This window comes from Apiospora hydei, assembly GCF_038363865.1.
Source record: "Apiospora hydei strain CBS 114990 chromosome Unknown utg000009l_segment0_segment0, whole genome shotgun sequence".
In the NCBI taxonomy this organism is placed as follows: domain Eukaryota; kingdom Fungi; phylum Ascomycota; class Sordariomycetes; order Amphisphaeriales; family Apiosporaceae; genus Apiospora; species Apiospora hydei.
Genome location: NW_027117368.1, coordinates 5279022 through 5298937, shown reverse-complemented (window position 1 = coordinate 5298937; position 19916 = coordinate 5279022). Strand labels below are relative to the sequence as shown.

At 54.6% G+C, this 19916-nt stretch overlaps 6 protein-coding genes across 6 annotated transcripts; 3 read left to right on the top strand and 3 right to left on the bottom strand.

Moving 5' to 3' along the window:
• Positions 1-496: 496 nt before the first annotated feature.
• Positions 497-2328, top strand: PG997_013486 (uncharacterized protein; the record flags this gene model as incomplete). Its single annotated transcript, XM_066817800.1, has 4 exons — positions 497-662; positions 739-895; positions 956-1458; positions 1505-2328. 4 exons carry the CDS (start codon positions 497-499, stop codon positions 2326-2328), a joined length of 1650 nt encoding a protein of 549 aa, XP_066663492.1.
• A 1086-nt stretch (positions 2329-3414) lies between these two features.
• PG997_013485 (palmitoyltransferase PFA3) lies at positions 3415-5078 on the top strand (the record flags this gene model as incomplete). Its single annotated transcript, XM_066817799.1, has 3 exons — positions 3415-3427; positions 3635-4362; positions 4428-5078. The coding sequence occupies 3 exons, from the start codon at positions 3415-3417 to the stop codon at positions 5076-5078; spliced, it is 1392 nt and encodes a 463-aa protein (XP_066663491.1).
• Positions 5079-6133: 1055 nt separating this feature from the next.
• Positions 6134-8684, bottom strand: PG997_013484 (uncharacterized protein; the record flags this gene model as incomplete). Its single annotated transcript, XM_066817798.1, has 3 exons — positions 6134-6295; positions 6325-6466; positions 6499-8684. The coding sequence occupies 3 exons, from the start codon at positions 8682-8684 to the stop codon at positions 6134-6136; spliced, it is 2490 nt and encodes an 829-aa protein (XP_066663490.1).
• Positions 8685-13266: 4582 nt separating this feature from the next.
• PG997_013483 (uncharacterized protein) lies at positions 13267-16537 on the bottom strand (the record flags this gene model as incomplete). The annotated part of the gene is given in 5 exon segments (XM_066817797.1): positions 13267-14319; positions 14373-14462; positions 14546-14797; positions 14815-16316; positions 16498-16537. The coding sequence occupies 5 exon segments, from the start codon at positions 16535-16537 to the stop codon at positions 13267-13269; spliced, it is 2937 nt and encodes a 978-aa protein (XP_066663489.1).
• A 945-nt stretch (positions 16538-17482) lies between these two features.
• PG997_013482 (glycoside hydrolase family 18 protein) lies at positions 17483-18529 on the top strand (the record flags this gene model as incomplete). The annotated part of the gene is made up of 1 exon (XM_066817796.1): positions 17483-18529. One exon carries the CDS (start codon positions 17483-17485, stop codon positions 18527-18529), a length of 1047 nt encoding a protein of 348 aa, XP_066663488.1.
• A 402-nt stretch (positions 18530-18931) lies between these two features.
• Positions 18932-19411, bottom strand: PG997_013481 (uncharacterized protein; the record flags this gene model as incomplete). Its single annotated transcript, XM_066817795.1, has 1 exon — positions 18932-19411. One exon carries the CDS (start codon positions 19409-19411, stop codon positions 18932-18934), a length of 480 nt encoding a protein of 159 aa, XP_066663487.1.
• Positions 19412-19916: the final 505 nt, after the last annotated feature.

The window sequence follows — 19916 nt, the reverse complement described above, 5'->3', positions numbered from 1 at the left end:
CCTTTCCTACACAGTCGTTGGCGTCTCTCACTTAAGTCGTGCGCACCTACTCCGGTCGCATACTCCGCAACCTCAACTTCAAGCAACCGGTCACCATCCGAAGTTGGGCGATATTGACAAAGCCGGCATCTGCGATTCACTCATTCTGCATCTTGTGGCAAGAACCGCTGCCCGCAATTCGCGACAACTATCCAAAGAAGGAAGGCGCAGCCAATCCACAACAATCGCCGACATTTCCATTGTCAAGCAACCTCCTCGACCAATCTTTCATTGGTCTTCCGCTCATTTTTGAGATCTCTTTCTGAAGGCTTTGGTCCCATTAACCAAAACATTCGCCAATTCGACTCGACTTGACGTCTTTGGATTCACATCATCCATAACTCAAACCACACGCCAACCCCGTCGATACCTACTATCCACTAGGACGACATATAACCCCCTTCGTCCTCCTTTGTTGATTGAACTCACTCCCCAAATCAACATCCCAACCGCCAAGATGACCAAATCCCTGGTTTATCTTGTCGCCTGCCTTGACGCCATTGCTGGCGTCTCGGCCTTCTTCCGCATGGAATGCCGCGGAAGACTTGCCATGGCCCGCCTCGACCCTTTGGTCGAGTTTGGTGAGATTGGCTCGCACGTTCATGCCATTCACGGCTCCAGCGGTAAGTTTTATTTGTACATCCCTGATGTTGAGTTGGAATGGAAAGACGTGATGCTGATTGGTGTTGTGTGAAATAGGATTCTCCGAGTCCGCAGGCTTCGGCGAGCTTCGCGGTGGAGACTGCACCTCTTGCGCTGCCAAGGAGGATATGTCTGCCTACTGGACTCCTTCCATGTACTTCATGCACGAAGATGGCACCTTTGAGGCTGTCGATCAGGTCGGAGGCATGCTGTCGTAAGTACCCGATGGAGACGGCCGTCTGGCGACTGGAGCAAACCTGCTAACATGGCCCAGCTACTACCTGTTCCGCGACCCCAAGAACAACGTCAAGGCGTTCCCCGAGGGCTTCAAGATGATCGCTGGAAGCAACTTCAAGCGAAACTACCCTCTTGGAAACCCCGACCAGCCTGACCCGCCCCAGTCCAACTGGGCAGCCCTGGGCCAGACAAAGCAGGAAGACCTCGAGTCGCGTGCGGTTGGCTTCAACTGCCTGGATTACTCCAAGGCTCCTGAGGCGTCTCTGTTCCGCCACTTCATGCCCACCAAGGACTACCTCGACAACAACTGCCCCGACGGTATCCGTCTCGAGCTGGCCTTCCCGTCTTGCTGGAACGGAAAGGACGTCGACTCCAAGGATCACAAGTCGCACATGGCCTACCCCGATCTCGTGCAGGACGGCAACTGCCCTGAGGGCTTCGACACCCGCCTGGTCACTCTCTTCTACGAGATCATCTGGAACACCAACGCTTTCAAGGGCCAGCCCGGCAAGTTCGTCGTGTCCAACGGCGATCCTACTGGTGAGTAGTGATGTCCCATTGTGTGAATAACCCGTCATGCTGATAGTTTCTTCCCTCTCAGGATTTGGATTCCACGGTGATTTCATGACTGGCTGGCAACCCGACTTCCTGCAGGATGTTATTGGCAACTGCACCAACCCCTCTGGTGAGGTTTCGGACTGCCACCTCCTCACCCTTCAGAGCGAGTCTGAGCAGAATGAGTGCAAGATCAAGCCCCCTATGGCCATTGCCAAGGAAAATGTGCTCGGTGGCGCGCTCAACAAGGTGCTCAACGCTTTGCCCGGAAATGTTCCCGTCCAGGCTGGCCCCGAGTCTGCTACCCCTTACAAGGACGGACCTGGCGGATTCTTCACGAGCCTCTTCGGTGGCGGAAAGCCCACCAAGACGGCGGCCAGCTCGTTCAGCCAACCTACCCTCACCTACCAGCCCGGCACCTCCTCCTCGTACCCCGGCGGTGGCATCTTCCTTGAGTCCACGAACGCTCCTGCCGCTGCTGCCCCCGCTCCGACCCCCGCTGCTCCCAGCTCTTCCGCAGTCCCGGCTCCGGCTCCGGCCCCGGCTCAGCCCTTTAAGGAAGCGCTTGCCGCCCCGGCTCCTGCTGCTGGCACCACTTCATCCGTGCCGTCGCCTGCACCTGCACCTGCCACCACGCCTGCTCCCTCGTCTGACCCCAACGTCTCGTACGAGGCTGTGAGCACTCAGACCGTCACCAACGGTGGTCAAGTCCAGGAGATCGTCTGGGAGGAGGCCGTCAAGTACGTCACCGAAGACGTCGTCACGACCACGACTGTCTACTCTGGCATTGCTGGCCGATCCGAGCACCATCGCAGCCACCTGCGCCGTCACGGCCACGGTGGCCACCGTGCCTAAAGGCTTTGTGGATTTTTCCATTTCAATTCGATGAAGATACTAGGGAGCGGCCGTACAGGGCGGATATTGCATCGTGATGTTTGGGCTTGTTTCAATCGCCCTCATACTATGACTTCTCTCTTCTTTTTTTGTGCTGCTCTTGGAACAAAGCATATTTGATTCAGCTCAACGAGTTGTGCAGCGAGCAGCTTATAGCAACTGCATGGAGGGAGCGAGACAGAAAAATGACATAAAACAACGGTGTAGCGGACAACGGCATTGCATACGAGGGGAATTTTCGTAAGGCGTTTCAAGGACAAGAAGACACCCTTATCCATCCATAGGAGGGTGTTTGCATTTTGGGCCAGCATACATCTCTTCTGGTAAGAGGTGGTTTACCCTTTCGATTTCTCTGTGCAGACTTGGTCTCAGATGGCGACATCGTTCATGTGCACCGCCAGTGCAATCAATTCAACCAATCAATCTGATCTTGATACACCGAATTCTGTGCATTAAACTCTGTGTTTGCCGTGATGTGTGTGTATGTGTCCTTGTGTACTTGGTTGTATGGATCAAGATGTGTTACCGACGGAAGAGAATCTTCTTATTGCGATGCTTCCAGGCTGTGTTCTAGAACAGATACGGTGGCCCCCGGCTCTAGCGGTCGATAGTTGCGCGTCGGTCCCTGTTTTAGGCGCTACAGTCGGTGGCTATCGGGGAACTGCACCGCCACAGGCCCCTCTAACCCCCTGCAAAGGTTACGTTCCCCCAGGCCTCGTAGTTTCACCCAGGCTTACCAACGATCTGACACTCCCACCTCGCTGTCGATACTGTCCCATTCATTGTACTTGTCTTTTCTTTCTTTTCTGTGCTTGCTTCCATCTTTCTCTGGCGCAAACTACGACTGCAATCGTTGGACTTGACCGGCCCGATTTGGCTTGCTGTAGATTTTCCAGAACATGCGGTGAATCAAGACGCGGCCCTCTCTCACCTCTACATTCTTTTAAGCCCCCCCTCAGCACTCCCTTCTTCGTTCCCGGCCTCTCTGTACCTCATGGATACGAGGAGTTTATCACCCACCTTTGCATCCACCAACATGGCGCGACGATGGGCTCGCCGGGTTGAACGGTATTGTTGTAGCTGCTTGACGTATTTCCCTTTGGCTTTTGTCTACTCTGTTACGACTTGGGCGGTATGGGTCGACGTCAATATAGGAAGTAGCTCATCCAAATCGTCGACCGCCTGGACTGGTAAGTTGCACCTCGAGGCCGTTGCGAACTTGACTACTCCCCATCGAGCACCGATACTGATCGTAGCGAAATCCCAGGCACGGCATCGTCGATCGGCAGCGTTATCCTCTACGGCCTCCTGAACTGGTCATACACCACCGCAGTCTTCACGCCGCCCGGCAGCACGACCAACGATTATGGCTACTCGACCCTCCCGACCATCGCCCCTCCCTCGGCGACCTCGTTTACCGTCAAATCGAATGGCGAACTGCGCTTCTGCAAGAAATGCCAGGCTCGCAAGCCCGACCGCGCCCACCACTGCAGCACCTGTAGGAGATGTGTTCTGAAGATGGACCACCACTGCCCCTGGCTTGCGACTTGCATCGGCCTGCGGAACCACAAGGCCTTCCTGCTCTTCTTGATATACACCACGCTCTTTTGCTTCTTCAGCTTCGCCGTCTCCGGGTCATGGGTCTGGGCCGAGCTTGTCAAACAGACACAATACGTCGACACGCTCATGCCCGTCAACTACATCATGCTGGCGGTAGTCTCGGGTATCATTGGTCTGGTGGTGGGCGTATTCACGGGATGGCACATCCTGCTGGCGAGCAAGGGCCAGACGACCATCGAGTGCTTGGAGAAGACGCGCTACCTGTCGCCGATCCGCAAATCGATGCAGAACCAATACACTGCGCAACACAACGGCGACGGCATGGCGCTCCCCAAATACGGCCAGCAGCTCCTCGACATCCACGCGAACGCGCTGCCGGGGGTCACGCGCCCGGAAGAGGGAGAAGTTCATGTGAGCCTGGATGGAAACAACGAGGTGCGCCCCGCGCGCACATGTCGTACGAGGAGATGGAGCGGATGCGATCCCGGAAACGGTACGAGGAATACTTGGATGAGCAGGACTCGGAGAAGCTGCCCAACGCTTTCGACCTCGGCGCAAAACGAAACCTGCTGCATCTCTTTGGGCCCTCGCCGCTGCTCTGGTTCCTCCCCATCATCAACACGACCGGTGATGGCTGGGCATGGGAGGCCAGCCCGAAGTGGATAGCCGCACGAGAGCGACTTTCGAGGGAACGGGAGGAGCAGCGACGACGCGAGGAAGCCGCCGGATGGGGCGTCGAGACACCCAACTTCATCCGGAGCCAGCCTTACGAGCCAGAGCAGAACGGAACGACGCGGCACTACCTCAACACCCCTGCAGCAGCGCCTCCTCGTCCAAGCGCTGGCCGCCGGGCACCCTCCAAGGCGGACCGTGTGCTCGGGCGTGATCCCGATCTGTTCGTGGACGAGCCGGCGAATTCGGTTTCTATGAGAAAGCTGAGCTCTCAAGGCATCGACATCGAGCGTGACGACGACTATGACACGGACAGTGGCGGCGACGACGACGCCAACGCGGAGAATACCGCGATGAACCTGGTGACGAACGGGGCCTGGGCCAGGAGCGGTGCCAGTGGGTTATTACGAAAATCATCACCAAGGACGGAATCGAGTCCCTTCATCGCTGCGTCGAAAGACGACGAGGACGTAGATTAACCTAATCACAGTATTATATCTTTGGGGGATTAGGCTTCCGATCAGGTTGTCCTGGGGCATTACAGGACAAAGGTTTTTGGGCAAACGATAACGAGGTCGGCATGATTGGATGTGTGTTGTGAGAGAGAGAGAAATTGTATTAGCGGGCGTGGCCTTCTCTGCTTTTGCCTCTGACGGTGTTCAACTAAACGTACGATACAGACTTGCATTGGGGGTTTTTCTGGGCGAGCGTGTTTCTTCTCTTCAACATGTATGATTTTTATAGTTAATCGCCTATACGGCGTTACTTGGAATATAGAAAGCGCATCATCTTCATCGACAAGTCCAATGCAATGGGCTGGAGATCTATGGTCATGTTGTAGAACCGCGACTCCAGGCGATAGGAGGTATACACCATAATAAAAGGGGCTGTTATTCGGGGCTCTAAGGACCGCAATGGGTACTTTATGCAAGTCAACTTCTGCCTATGGCAATATCTATCCGCCTTAAATCTAGCCAACGATACACTGGGTGCACGCATAAGGACATGTCAGAGAATATAAGGTGTAGTAATTGGAGGGCCTTCCAATACTGCACACTCCCCTTTGGCCGAATGGATAATTCGACAGGACATGCTCTTGATATTACTCGATATCGATTGCCACATGGCTATCCCCTTAATGGCGACAACGCTGCCCTTGGTATAATACCTAGGTAGTATAATTTCTTATCTTTAAAATAAGCAATCGACTGGCCTAATTGTTTATTATCCGTATTACCTAATAAAAACAATTATTATATTGCTAATTAAATAAACATTATACCACGGGACTGGTTATTCCCTAGTCTACAGGATGACACGATATGGTGGGGGCAGCGTTGTCGCCATTAACGGGATAACTCAATGATTACTCCGCGTACACTACTAGGGTAATATTATCGACAACCGTGATTTTATACCAGCATAAACACATGTTGAACACGGACGAAACAGATTCCAGCCTTTCAAAAAATTGTATTATTTATAGTCTATTGTTTTAGGGTTATCAGTCTGAATTAAGTCTAATTTTTATTGTTTATACCATGTCGTGTCGGTCGTTACTCCGGTTGCTGTGCCGGTCCATACTCTGCCTAAGAGTCATGGTCCGGTGGAACAGGCCGCCGCGGCTGCTGCCAGCCCTGCTAGCCTTACTAGCCGTCTTTTCGAGGTTGGCGCCGCTGGCGCTGGCGACCGCCTCCTCGGGGATGCGCGGGGGTGCGCGAACACGGGGGTCTGCTTGCGCGCGGCGAAGACGTCCTGGTAGAAGTCCATGTCATTGTTATTGCTGAACCGCGACGAGTTGGAGCGTTGGCGGCGCGTCGCCGTCAGCTTGGAGTGGTCGACCGACTGCTGGCCGTAGGAGTCGGTCCTCTGGGGCGGCTGGATGTTCGTCTGATACACGGGGAGTCCTCGCCGGCGATCTGGAGCTGCCTGCGCGGTTGTTGGATACCAATGGCAGCCGTCTGCTTAGAGAGTTCCAATGCGAACTTGTTGTGGCGCGTGAGACGGATCAGCTCGTTCTGGAAGCTCGACTTGTGGAAGGTAATGAAGTTGAGGGCGATGGCGTAAGTGTCTTCGATGGTCGTCAACTCGGTGATGATCTTGCCGGTGTAGTCGCGTCGGTTGGCAGAGACGAACTCGGTCATGCGTGCTTGCAGCTCCTCAATCATTTCTTTAGGTGTGCCGAAGGCCATGCGCAGCTTGAAGACATCAGCCAAGCTACCGGATCGTCGATGGTTGAGAATGAAGAGCGTGTTTAAGACCGAGTTAGGCGCCTGGACGATGTGTCCTTCCATCTTCTTGAATTCAGTGTACAGGAGGGAAATTTCCGTCACGTAGTAGTCGTCACCGGTGCCTGTAGCGCCTGTGTTACCGTAGACCGTGATACGGTCACCAACATCGAACGGGTGCTTCACAAACACGAAAATGATGGACTGGAGGAACTCTTGAGCAGTTGCCTGCAGGACCCAGGCCAGACCCAAGACAGCAGTACCGGCAGAGGCCAAAGCGGCGCTGGCAGATGCAGAAATGATCGAGATGAAGACGATGACGGTGATGATGACGACGATAGTAAGGAACGTCTGGTCCAGCTTCTTTATAACGGAATCCAGGTCCTTCAATGACGCAGTAATTGCCTTCTTTTCGCGGTGGACCTCGTCGCAGAAAGCCTCGAGCTCTTCCAGAGAAACATCGCCGTTCAGGTCGCGGTCGAAGATAGAGAATGCGGCCTCAGCATCCTCCTCGGTCGGGAATGCAGGGCTGAGATCATCCGGGGTCAGGACATCGGCGCCGTCCTTAGCGTACGTGCGGAATAGACGACGGGCTAGGACCTGAGCAGAGCTCGAGTTGCGAAGGAGTTCCGATACGACCTTTCGAGGGTGGTTGCTGAGCCGGACTTCACGGCCAGTGAAATCACCAGCCACGCGGTTGGCAACATCACCAACCTTGTTGAACGTCTTTCCAACGGTTTGCTGGAACTGCCGCAAGGGCGTCTTTGTTCCGGAAGCGTTGTACCCAGAAACTGATTCTTCGGTGGCCAGGCGGTCTCCGGAGTACTGGAACAAGTGAACCAGGTAGGCGATGTACTGCTTGTTCGTCTCGATTCTGATCATGTACGTGCGCTTGTGAAAAGTGTTGGCAATCCACTGGATGATGGCCTTCTCGACGAAGTTCAGGGCCGCCAGCACGAACAGGGCAATAATGACCTTCTGGACGATCTCGATCCAGGTGATATGAGGGAATCGATCTGGTTCTGGGGCAGCCACCTTGTGGTTGTTGACGATCGGCTTGAAGGAGATCAGCACGGCCAGCATCCAAAGGAACAGGGCCGTGTGCAGTTCCATCTGCTCGCCCATGGCCTTCCATTTCTTGGGGTTTCCGGAACCAAGAATCTTAGCGCCGAATCTGACTAGGAACGGCAGAATTGCCGTACAAATTCTAGCAGCCCATAGGGTCAGCCAGACGATCTCGAGCCAAATCCCGAACCATAGCAGCTGCACGCCTCCTTCTCCGCCAATCACGGGCTGTTCTTCTTGAGGTAAGAAGATGCCGAGGAAGACGGGGATGAGCAGGATCAGGAAGATCGGCAGCAAGTAGAAAATATATCGAGCGGCGCGGGGAAGCTTCTTGATGCGCTTGAGGGCGTTGAAGATCTTGCTGGGCTCCTCGTCCTCTGTGGCTGGTAGTGCGTTGGGCAGGTTGTTGACGTTGGTGGGTGCGTTAAAAACGTCTTCCTTGATGATTTCCGAACGGTCTGATCGTCTTGATTGGGATTTGTTGAGCTCTTCCTGGTTGCTGATCTTGCGTTCGATGCCGAGCAGCGTCAGGTCGTCTTTAAGACGAGCCGCGTGGTCCCGACGATCCTGGGTTTCCCGGTCCTGCTGCGTCTCTCGGTCGCTCTCCGACATGACGTCGGAAGCAGTGGGAGCACGGTACAGCGTGTTTGAGGAAGTGTCGTGCTGGTGATGCTCATCAGGGTCGACAGAGGCGTTGTGGTTGTGGTTCTGTGACGATGTTTCGGCCAACTCGAATGATGATTGATGGTGGAGATGAGGAGGTCCCATGTCGAAGGACTGCCGCGAAGCCATTGTGTTGTCTCAATGATGTCATGAACTCCAGTGGGAGCAACACCAGAGAGGCAGGCGGTTACTCCTGTGGCGTGCGCTGGTAGTATTACCGATACCAGTAAGGACACTGGTATCAACGGAATAAACGGAGCGGTCGAGTAGACACTGATATCAACGGAATAACCGGAGCGGTCGAGTAGACACTGATATCAACGGAATAAACGGAGCGGTCGTGTTGTCTCAATGAGTTGTCATGAACTCCAGTGGGAGCAACACCAGAGAGGCGGTTACTCCTGTGGCGTGCGCTGGTAGTAATACCAGTAAGGACACTGATATCAACGGAATAAACGGAGCGGTCAAGTAGCTCCAACGCCCTTTCTTAGTGGAACACGGTTGATTCCAGTGAAAGAGAAAGCAGCCAGCAGTTGTCGAGGGAAGAGGCCACAAGGAGGAATGTGCTGGTGGTGATGATGCTTGGCGACGGGATAGCTGGGGAATTAAAACACTGGGGAGCGTGGTACTGCAATTGCGTGCTGAAAACGAATGTGATGAACCCAGAGATCCGAAGGCAAGAGAAGAGCCAGATGAGGAGACGGGCTGCTTAATCGATGGAGAAAAAGATGGAGAAAAGAAGGTCTCGAATCCTGAGAAATATGTAGGAATCAGAGAATCAGCCAGTCTCTTTCCCTCTTTGGCGAGCCGAGCGGGAGCGTGCTGGGTGCTGGAGCTGGAGGTTTTGCGACTCTGCAAGCTGCTGCGTGCGCAACCACCAGCAACCAGCCGATGGGCCATGGAGTATTCGCAAACCCTCGATCCCTGCAACCCCTACACGTAGGCACTACTACTTACCAGCTACAGACAGGTATTTTCCACGAGCGAGCTACTAAATACAGGCTACTAACCCATCCCTACCGAGGTGCTCCATCGGCACAGGGAGGGGAGGGTCAGAATTGGATATGACGCGGCAGGGCCGCAGGGCAGGCTGGCAGGCTTGGACAGGCTTGGACAGGGCCTCCAGTGTCTCTGTCTCTCTTGGTGTCTTGCGAGTCTTGCTTGCTCGCTCTTGGCCTGCTTTTGGCCTGCCGCCCCACCGGTTGCTCAATTTTCTGATAGGCTTGTGGGAAGGCGATCGCATCAAGTCTTAGCAAGACTCCAAGAGCTGGGCGGTCCACTACGGCGGTTCCACCGGCCGATCTTGGCGGCGGGACCTGGACGCCACGCCTGGAATTAGCACGCCCCACGCTGCCAGTGAAGCAAGAAGCAAGAAGCAGGCGTTCATTCCCGCCTCTGTACTGTGCAATGCATGCGCAGAGCACAGAGAAACCATCAATCAATCACTCAATGCCTAATTGTGCTCGAGGTCTGTTTGTTTTGCATGTGCCGGAGAGAGCTCCATGTAGGATTCCCGGCTCGACGTCATGTCGCATCTAATAGCACGTCCCAAGCTGGCCGATCTCAGTACAGATAGAGTTGATGATAAGACTGATGGGACGGCACATTTGGAATGTTCTACTGGTTCGACTGGCTATCGTGAGTGATGATCAGTAGCCTGAAGGATCACTGATAGGCCTACAGGTCGACAGTCCCGCACTTTCGTACACTGTGACTGCAGGTAACAGGGACGATCATCCAATGCAGGGGCTGCTAAGAAGTCGACGCAGCAGCACAGCACGGCGGTTGATACCGAACCATCCTCCCTGCTCAGGGGAAATGGCGGATGGCCCGTGGGGGGCAGTACCACGGACGGGTTCGGTACTGTCTCATATCCCAACTGCCATCGCTGATAAACAAAACAGACTGCCTGCGTTCTAGACCATCCCATTATCTTGCCATTGACGGCCCTCGCCGCAACAAACACAATGCGATAGAGATTGATCGATCGGTTTCTGGAGAACTACTCCTTCGTCTTCAATTTTTCCATCTCGCCATTCGATCCTGACACAATCCTCGGCCGATAAGGGGAGCCTCACGGGCGCGCTACTGCAAGCCACTGCAAGCCATCATACCGGCGTACCCTTCGACGTTCCTTTTTTTCCCTTTGAGTTTGGAGTTGACTGATAAGGCTAAAACGTCGAGCAATCGTAGAGCGCCATTTGGATTCCGCACAATCCCCGGGCATGCATAAACACCCAACCGTGGAAATACTGGAGGAAGACGTCAGAAGTATTGAGCGGTGACTTGTATTAGCCTAGCGCACCGTTGATCCGGCGGGTTTCCCTCTTCAGCTCGTTTCGGCGTACAGAAGGGACGGACGTTGGTGGTTGGAAGTGCTTCTGGGAGGGTGGAGGGCCGCTCCACGGGACGACGGTGGATGGATAACGAACGTTGGGAGCGCCACCCCATCCCGAGGGCCCAAAGACACGTTATTTTTCAGCTGCCAGCCGGGTTGACGTCATCCCCCTTTGCTCGCTGGTGTCGACTCATCGGGCAGACACCTCCTCTTTGTGCTTGGATAGCCACTGACGAAATCGCCGAGAACTGGAATCTTAGAGGCGATTCTACGCTTCGATGAGAGACCAGCATGAAGGGCCTAAAAGTAAGGTTTCCGAAGAGAAGAGACAGGTCCAGTAAATCGATCCATATAGAAGAGAAAAAACCCCCAATATATCAGATACCCGTGTGTCCGATGAACCTGGTCGAGGTCACCTCGTGTTGGCGAACAGCGCTGCAATGTGCCGTCCTTCCCGACCCGACCCCACGAAAAAATATCTCCGGATCACCGCATATATCTGGGAGTGAAAGAAAAGGGTCTTTGAGTCCTGCACGGGGTACAGGTTGGTGGTATGGCACAGCCTGCAATCCTGACGGGAATCCTCCACTTCTTCTGCACGAGATCACAGATGGGCATGTGTAATGTGTAAGCTGCTGCAACCCGACCCGACGGGCCGGTAAGAATTGACCCGAGAAGGAAGACGAGCAGTCATTCCTCGCGATGCTTTATCCTGAGCAAAGACCACACACCGACTCCATCAATCAATTGGCCTACCCACAGCGAAAGAAGTTTTTTTTTTTTTTTTATAAATATATTTAGCCCACCGCCCTTCGCGACTCGTTCGGTTTGCAGCTCACTATGGGCCGGTTGTGGAAAGCCCTCATTCTTCGGTTAGAGGTCAAGGTTTGCTGTCCATCGAATCGAATCTCTTCTTCTTCGCCCAGCCCCTCTGACTCTAAGGTAAGGTACTGGTATGCAAGTGGTGCGCCACCCGCTCGCGCGGTCCGACAGTCTCGACGCCGTCTGCCCGCCCATCCCTTGGTACTACGAGTATTTTTACCACAAGCGTGGGGGCGCCCAATGGCCATTGGCAAATATGCATAAACGGGCTTGTGCAATTGCGGGAAGGACGAAAAAAGAAGCTGTTTCACAAATTCGAAGATTGGGTGGCTGGCCCAGTCGAGGTGGATATCGATCCGGACAGCGGCTTATCGCCCGTAGAACCTGGACCTGGTAAGCGATATATTTTGGTTTCGCTATAGCACCACCCTCATTTCCCGGGTTTCCACGCTGCTGTAACATGTGCGTCGAGGCGGCCGTGACCATTGGCCGCAGCACACAGCGCGGCACACCCCTTTTTCGATCCGGACCACCACTTTCGTTCGGATTTCCCATCACGAAGAGAGAAAGAAAAAATAACTGGAGAGAGATCCAGTCTCTAAACCTGTCGGAAAAAATGTATCCATCCGGCTCGGGTCTAGACGACCATCGGTTTGACTCATGAGCGCCTGCGTCCGTCCGTAACACGAGGATGAATGAGTCGCGAGTTAATAACCTGACCGCCCGCTCTCGTCTGTCTAGGGTTGCGCATTCGAGATTAAAATGTGCATCCAACAGGCAGGAAAGGTTACACACCCATCTTCAGAATCGGCCAATCATTTCTTGGAGGCTGTGTCTAATAACCAACTACATACTTTATTTGCCCTTTGATCGCCATTGCCATTGCTAGGGCTGAACCCAATCTCGATTGGCCTCTCGAGGCAGAAACGTGATGATAATTGATTGGCTCGAATGCTGTGTGTTTTGTAGATCGAGCGCCACGGTCTCAACCTCCGATACGCCAGGCGCCGTGTGCGCCGGGTATTGGCATCCAACCATCATGTATTTGTCGCATCGTCTGATACGAGAAGTTGGTCGCTATTCGTTCATTACTCGAGTTCTGCTTGGCGATTGCAGACGTCCTCGCGGGCAGTAGCATCACTCCCTTGGCTGGCTTGCTAAGGTATGACCATCATGAGTACGGAGTAGATGGCAGTCTCATACAGGTGTGATACATTGTTGCATATTAACATCTTTTGCATCACAATGTCACCTAAATACGATTGAGTATCATTTCTCAACTTAATCCAGTACGAAGTCGGATCAATGATGGCCGTTATCCCCGAATTTGATGGATTAAACTCATCTCGCACTGGAATCTCCCCTTTGACGTAAACATGATAGTTAGAATAACACATATAATACACTCATTACTGAATACTAATGAAATGCCCTTTGGATACCTGTAAAATAGCCATGAACGCAGTAGAATAATAGCATTGTCTTGCTCCCTAACGATGGATATCTACAAAAAATATTGTTTCTCCAATAACTTATATAAAACTAAACAGCTCAAGCACCCTCGTTGTTCTTGACCATCCCATCCGCACCACGCATCTCCAACCGCTCATTCAAGACGGACGCCGTATCGTCATCATCGTCATCGTCATCATCATCCCCATCCTCGGACTGAATGTCGTCCACCTCACCAGCCTGCCCGACATCAGCAGCGCTTGCGCCCGCCGCAGGTCGGCGTTTCTTCTCAAAGTCCTGCCGGTGAGCCTCGGCCATGATACGGCGGATGCTCTCGCCCCCGGGCCGGACCTCGGACCGCCGGCGCCGGCGCAGCCCGGCCTCGTCGGGCGTGCGCGCGGCTGAAGCCGTCGTCTCGGCAGTAGCGACAGGTACGAGCTCGTTCGGCGCGGTGCTGCTTGCTTGCTGTTGTTGTGCGGGCAGAGGAGGCTCATTCACGCTCTCTTCGGAGCTGGGGCGCTCGATCAGAGGCTCGTGGTCGATGTGGTACGGGAGCGGCACATCCCGGCTCGCTTTGTACTGGGCTACGTTGCCGCAGTGCTCATTTTCCACACGCAAAAGAGCCCACATGCCGCGGCGGGTCACTTCGGCGAAGCCTAGGAGAAACGAGACAGCCGTACTGTGCTGAGTGTCGTGTGTGAAGATGGCGTAGAAGATCCAGGCGAAACGCAGGATAGGGTCAACCACCATGATGAAGTAGTAGGGCCATCGGCGCTTTAACGCGAGTATATCACGCAGCAGGTTGTGGCGTGCGTCGGGCTGTAGGAGGGAGAAATCCATCAAGAGGTCCCATATGGAGCAGTAGATGGCGTTCACGGTGCTGAACGTCACAAACAGTGCCAGATTCGAATGGGTATCATCCATGCGGTAAATGGAAAGCATCACAGCAGCTAGGATCGTCATGCCGTACTTTCCACAGTTGACCAGGTGTGGAAACATGTTCTTCGTATCGGCGTAACGTCGGATACACTGGAATGCTCGCCAGATGGCCGGGACGGCATTGAAGAAACCCAGAAGTCTGGAGTGGCTGGAATTGCACTGCGACGGATCGTTCCAGGAACGAGCATAGAGGCAAAAGAATAGTTCAACGTTCTGGTCATCGTTAGTAAAGGAATAAGCAGAATCCGGAGGATTTGGTGGCTTACACAGGTGGCGTATGTCAGAGAGCAGTACATATCGCCCAGGAAGAAATCACGAAATTCGACTGGAAAGAGACCAGCAAAGAGTAATCGGTACTGCATAGTCAGTTAGCATCCATGTAGTAACAGTAATGATTGTGGACAATGGAATAATCGTGCCATCTGTGTATCTGACTCACATGGGAATAAGCAAACCATTTCCGACTCCGATGGCCAAGGATCGGTGCCGGCAGTAGGATAAGTACAAGGGTGAAGAATATCAGAAGAACCGGATAGTACAAGAACATATCTGGTGATCCGTAGCGCGTAAAGTTGAGCCATATGAATATGCCCAGGAGCAAAAGACAGAAACTGGGGAACTCGGCAAGCTCTCGCCAGTCGAGGTGGTGCCGGGGATCGAACTCGAAGATGAAAGGGTAGTTTATCTTGTTCTTGTTCCAGAGGTAACAGTCGCCACAGAACAGGGCAAAAGATACAGCATCAGGAAGTAGCCGCCGTATAACTGCATCAGGTACGTGGTCTGCTCGCGTACAATCGGATCAGGGTCGAACAGGAGCTCCACACCGTAGACAAGGCCCTGCAGCGTGAAGACAGCGCCGGTGCCGATGAAGAGGCCGTTGAGGAAAGTGTTCCCGGACACGTCTTTCGGCCGTCGCGTCAGTCTGCGTAGCTTGCCGGCGGCGATCTTGTGGTTTCCCTTCTCAAAGTATCTCGCGTACAGGTCCTCGACGGCGACGATGTGGCCGTCGAGCACATCGCTGTTGACGAACCAGGCCTTGTTGACCTTTTCATTCATGTATTTGTACGGCGGCCTGGCGTTGACGGCCTTGTCGTACTTCTTGTTGAGTTTCCGGAAGGCGGTTCGGTTCAGTAGCGTGTACGACTTGAGGAGCTCAAGACCTCGATAGAACTCCTGGAGAGCCAGCTTCAACTTGCGCTTGGCCGTGCGGTAAGGCACGTCGTCGCCATGCGGCTTCTTGACGTAGTCGCGGCCGGACTCGGCTGACCTGCCATTGAAGACGGGCGTTCTAGGCATCTTCAACAAGGCCGTGGAGTTGGGGCCGGGCTTGAAGATCTTGGACTTGATCGGGTCCATCCAACCTTGTGCGCCACCCTCGCCGTTGGAGCTCAGAAGGTGGCCATTGCCGTTTCCTGTCTCGCCTTTCTTGCGTTGCTTCACCTCGGCAAGTTCGTTCGCCCGTCTGTTGCGCATCTCGTGCAGCTGTTCGCGAAGAACGGCCAGTCTCTGCCCCGCCTGCTCCTCTTTCTGCTTGTAGAAAGTCTCGACCTTGTCGAGTTCCCCGTCTAGGAAGTCGAAGAACTCTTGTTCTCGCTGCCGCACCGTGTCCAAAGCGTACAGCCCCACATCTCTGTCGCCATCGTTTCCGCCAACGTCACCGGTACCAGATGAGAAGAGACGTCTCATGCGCATAGAGGAAGTCTGTCTCGTCAGGGGAGAAGGGTCTGGGACAGTTGATGCCCTTTTGTTAATTGGGACAGGGGGATCCATCGACAGGCTCCTCTGGAGGGTTAGGCGACTCGAACCCGCAGCAGGCTCATCGATTGCTGGTCCCGGCAATGCGAAAGCGTTCTTATGACTATTGGTCGCGGCCAAGGCCAGCGGAGACTGCGATGGTGGTGTAGGCACGAAGCTCCCATAGTTGCCGGCATTACCAGGCGACTTGGTCAGAGACTGGCTCTCGTTCCTCGTCATGGCCACGGGCCTAGCGGAAGCAGCATGCACGGGGCCTGGGCCTTCATCCGCCTGCCGAGACTCCAATCCAGTGTCGGGTCTCGGGGTAACTCGATTCTGGAAAGAGGTCGGCGTCCTCCGCGGACGCAGTTCGCCTCTCCTGCCTGACGGAGTGGCATTCGCCTTGGCGATGGCACGGGTGACGGACTTAACATATTTCTTGCCAGCCTTGTAGTTGAGATACTTGATTCTCCATTCTAGTCGCCGATGTTAGCTGGGATGGGCGGATGGACATGGTGGTCGATGGCGGAATGAGCGGACAAGTAGCACGACGATGGATGAGATGTGATAGGGCTGAATTGTGGCGAGACGAATCCATGCTCGTGATTGTGGGTATATTGGCAGCCCAGTATACAGCATGCAGCCAGGAAAACTTACCTGGGACCAAGTCCTGCTCAAGCTCCTTTGCGAATTTCATGACGTCAAAAGCATGCTAAGACAACCACGACCACCAAAATAACGTTCTCTCGCGGACTCGAGTGGCGTTGGATGCTTTCGCGAGACCGACAGAGGGAAAACAGGAGCTTGGTGGGTAGTTAAATTAAAGACGTACATATGCACAGTTTAGGTTTCCATGCCAATCAATCAATTGGGCAATTGGTCCAAGAGTAGAGAGGTCGAGAGCACTGGCTTGTGAAAGCGTCTGGGGGATGGATCAATGGAATTCTCGAAGGAAAGGAAGCGCGACGATTATGTAGCACAGGGGCTCCTTCCTGGCCCTGATTGGCCGCATTAACGGTCTGGCCCAGTGTGCCTGCGCACCGGCGCAGGCCTTGGTCGCCCATGACTAAGACGAAGCAGGCCTAGCAGGCCTAGGAGTCAGATTAGCCTCGACTTGATCCAACCATCTACCTGGCAGCATCGCGAGAACAAGAACTCGTCGCCGTCTAGCACCACCACGGAATCAACAGTGCCCGGCCCAGTGGAACAGCCAGTGAAACCCGAGACGTCCAGCATTAGTCAAAGGGCATCGTCGACCTCGCTGTTTGTGCCAGGCCGATTTTCCGGGATAGACGAGCATTCCAGACGGAACCAAACGGCGGTTGAATCTATTGATTTTAAGGGTCCGTCCTCAAGTCAGTCGTCAGCCTAGACTGGGCTGGTGTACCTGGCCCAGCAACGCCCGCCTATCCCTGCTCGACACTCAATCCCCGACATATGACTGTATCGCGCCGGGCCAAGGACTCAGTAGCTGTTTTGAGCCTTCGTTTCACGGGCACGTTCTCGAGAGTTTCTGTAGGTCATGTATTTGCATTGCCGTAGCTGACACCGACCGGGACCTGTTGCTGATGTGGCATTACCAGATCCGCATCAGTCGTCAGCCGGGTCCTCCCGTTGAGCTATCTGACCAACCCCGCCTGCCATGGCATCTTCATTAAGAGCCGCTCTACCCAGGATAGTCATCTACCACCAGACCATCCATGACCCCAATGGCAGACACATTTCCATACTGCCTCTGATAAGCCAGCCGGGGGTTGCCGTGACGCACATCATAGTGGCCGCCCTCCACATCAACGATGACCCCAATGCCCTGACCCTCAACGACCATGCGCCGGTCGACCCGAGATACATTACTCTCTGGGCCGAACTACGCATTGCGCAAGCAAGCGGCATCAAAGTGCTCGGCATGCTGGGCGGCGCTGCTAAAGGCTCCTATACCCGCCTCGACCAGGACCAGTCTTCCTTCGAGGCCTACTATGCCCCCGTCTACAACGTCATCAAGGAAAGGGCCCTCGATGGCATTGATTTGGACGTCGAGGAGGCCATGTCGCTGGGCGGCGTCATCCGGCTGATTGACCGCCTACGCGCCGACTTTGGCCCAGACTTCTTAATCACGCTGGCCCCCGTGGCCGCCGCCCTCCTGGATGTCCGTCGCAACCTGAGCGGCTTCGACTACGAGGCGCTCGAGGTGATGCGCGGCAGTCAGATTGCCTGGTACAACACGCAGTTCTACTGCGGCTGGGGCGACGCCAGCACCCCCATCATGTACGAGATGATCGTGGCCCGAGGATGGGCGCCCGAGAAGGTCGTCATCGGTCTCGTGACGAATGCCGAGAACGGCGCCGGGTTCGTCCCGTGGGAGCTTCTGAGAGCGAACCTGACGCTCTTGAAATTTCAATTCCGGCAGTTTGGCGGCGTCATGGGCTGGGAGTACTTCAACAGCTCGCCGGGTGGCAAAGACAAGCCATGGGAGTGGGCTCAGCGTATGACCACATTGTTGCGGCCCGGCGAGGATGCAGGATTCGGCGAGCCAGCTGCCACAGAAGGAGGTGCTCAGGATAAGGTGGCTGATGTGCCCAAGACATCAAGCTCGGACGTTCAGGTGGCAGATCCGGATCTTGGCACATCTATAGATGTGCCAATACCTACGGATTTCGAATACTTTTCAGACTTTTCAACCGAAGATTGAAACTATACCTAGATCTTAGGAATGAATGGCTATAGGCCTTTGGTGTCTGTCCTTACTTTCGTTGGTTATTATACTCTGCTTCGCCCCTAAAACACCAAAACTGGTAGTGGATCTGAATGCGCTGGAATATGTCTCAGCAGAGTGTTGAATATGCGTCCATTCCAGAAAAGGTATGCGTAAGGCTTTAGATATCGCCAAACAAAGTATCATAAAGCCTACGATCACTTTCGCGATATGTATCAAACCAAGCTGTTACTACTGGACGGAAGCCATTGCTCTGTCCCGTACTGAATAAATACGTGTGATAAAAAACCAAGTAGCCTCTATGCAGAACGCCACCATACCCCTGACTCCATAGCTATGTAAATTTGCAAATCCCCAGCTCTTCCACTCGCGATCATGTCACCGCATACCCCCGAACGCCCTATCCATTTCCTCGCCCTGATCCACCGCCATCTCGCTTGCCCCCTGCCGGTCCGCCAGGCTCATCTCGGCAAACTGCCCAGCCACGGACAGCGGCGTCCCGTCGCCGCCGACGTGTTGGTGGTGGGGGTACGGCGGCGTGACCATGCCGGCGCCGGCCTCGGACATGCTCGTCTTCTTCTCGGGCTCGAGCAGGCGGGCCTCGCTGTCGAGCCAGCCGGGCGCGACGCGGCGCTTCTCGGCCAGCTCGCGGGCCGCGATGCGCTCCTCGAGCGCCCGCAGCTCCCGCCCGGCCTCCTCTTGCATCTGCGCGACGTGCGCCTGCAGCGCCCGGCAGCTCGCCACGATGTCGTCCGGGTGCGCCGCGTGGCCCGACGCCGAGACCACGTACTTGGGCTTCGCGTCGGCCGCGGTGTTGGCGAGGCCCGTCGTCGAGGATGGTGGTAGTGTTGACGGCATGCTTTTTGTAGGTGTAGGGCAGGGTCGCGGCGACGGGAAGAGTGACGAAGGGCGAGACGGTCAGGGGCACTTGGGCCAGGAGGGGATGTGTGCCTAGAGCCAAGGTGTGTGGGTTAGAATGGTTGATCCCGTAAGATGCAGTGGTAGGAAGAGGTAGTACATACGAGTGTTGTGCATGGTTAGTTGCGCCCTACGCAGTTGTGTGGCTAATTGGAATATGTATTGGCCGAGGCTGTCAGGAAGAAACCTTCAATAGAGGCTTGCTCAGAAGTCCAAGAGGCGCACTGGAAATGGCCAGAAATGGAATACGAAGATGTCCGATGAGATTGTATGTTGTAGGATGCATGTACGTAACCGCTTGCACTGTTGCGACAACCCGCCTGTAAACGGACCCTGTAACCTTAGGTGGGTTGGCAAGTTGGCTGATAACCGATAAGCCCCGCTGTTCAAGCTCACTTTCTGGGGAAGCTCGTAAAGCTCAGTCGAGCCTTGTCCGTCTCAGCAA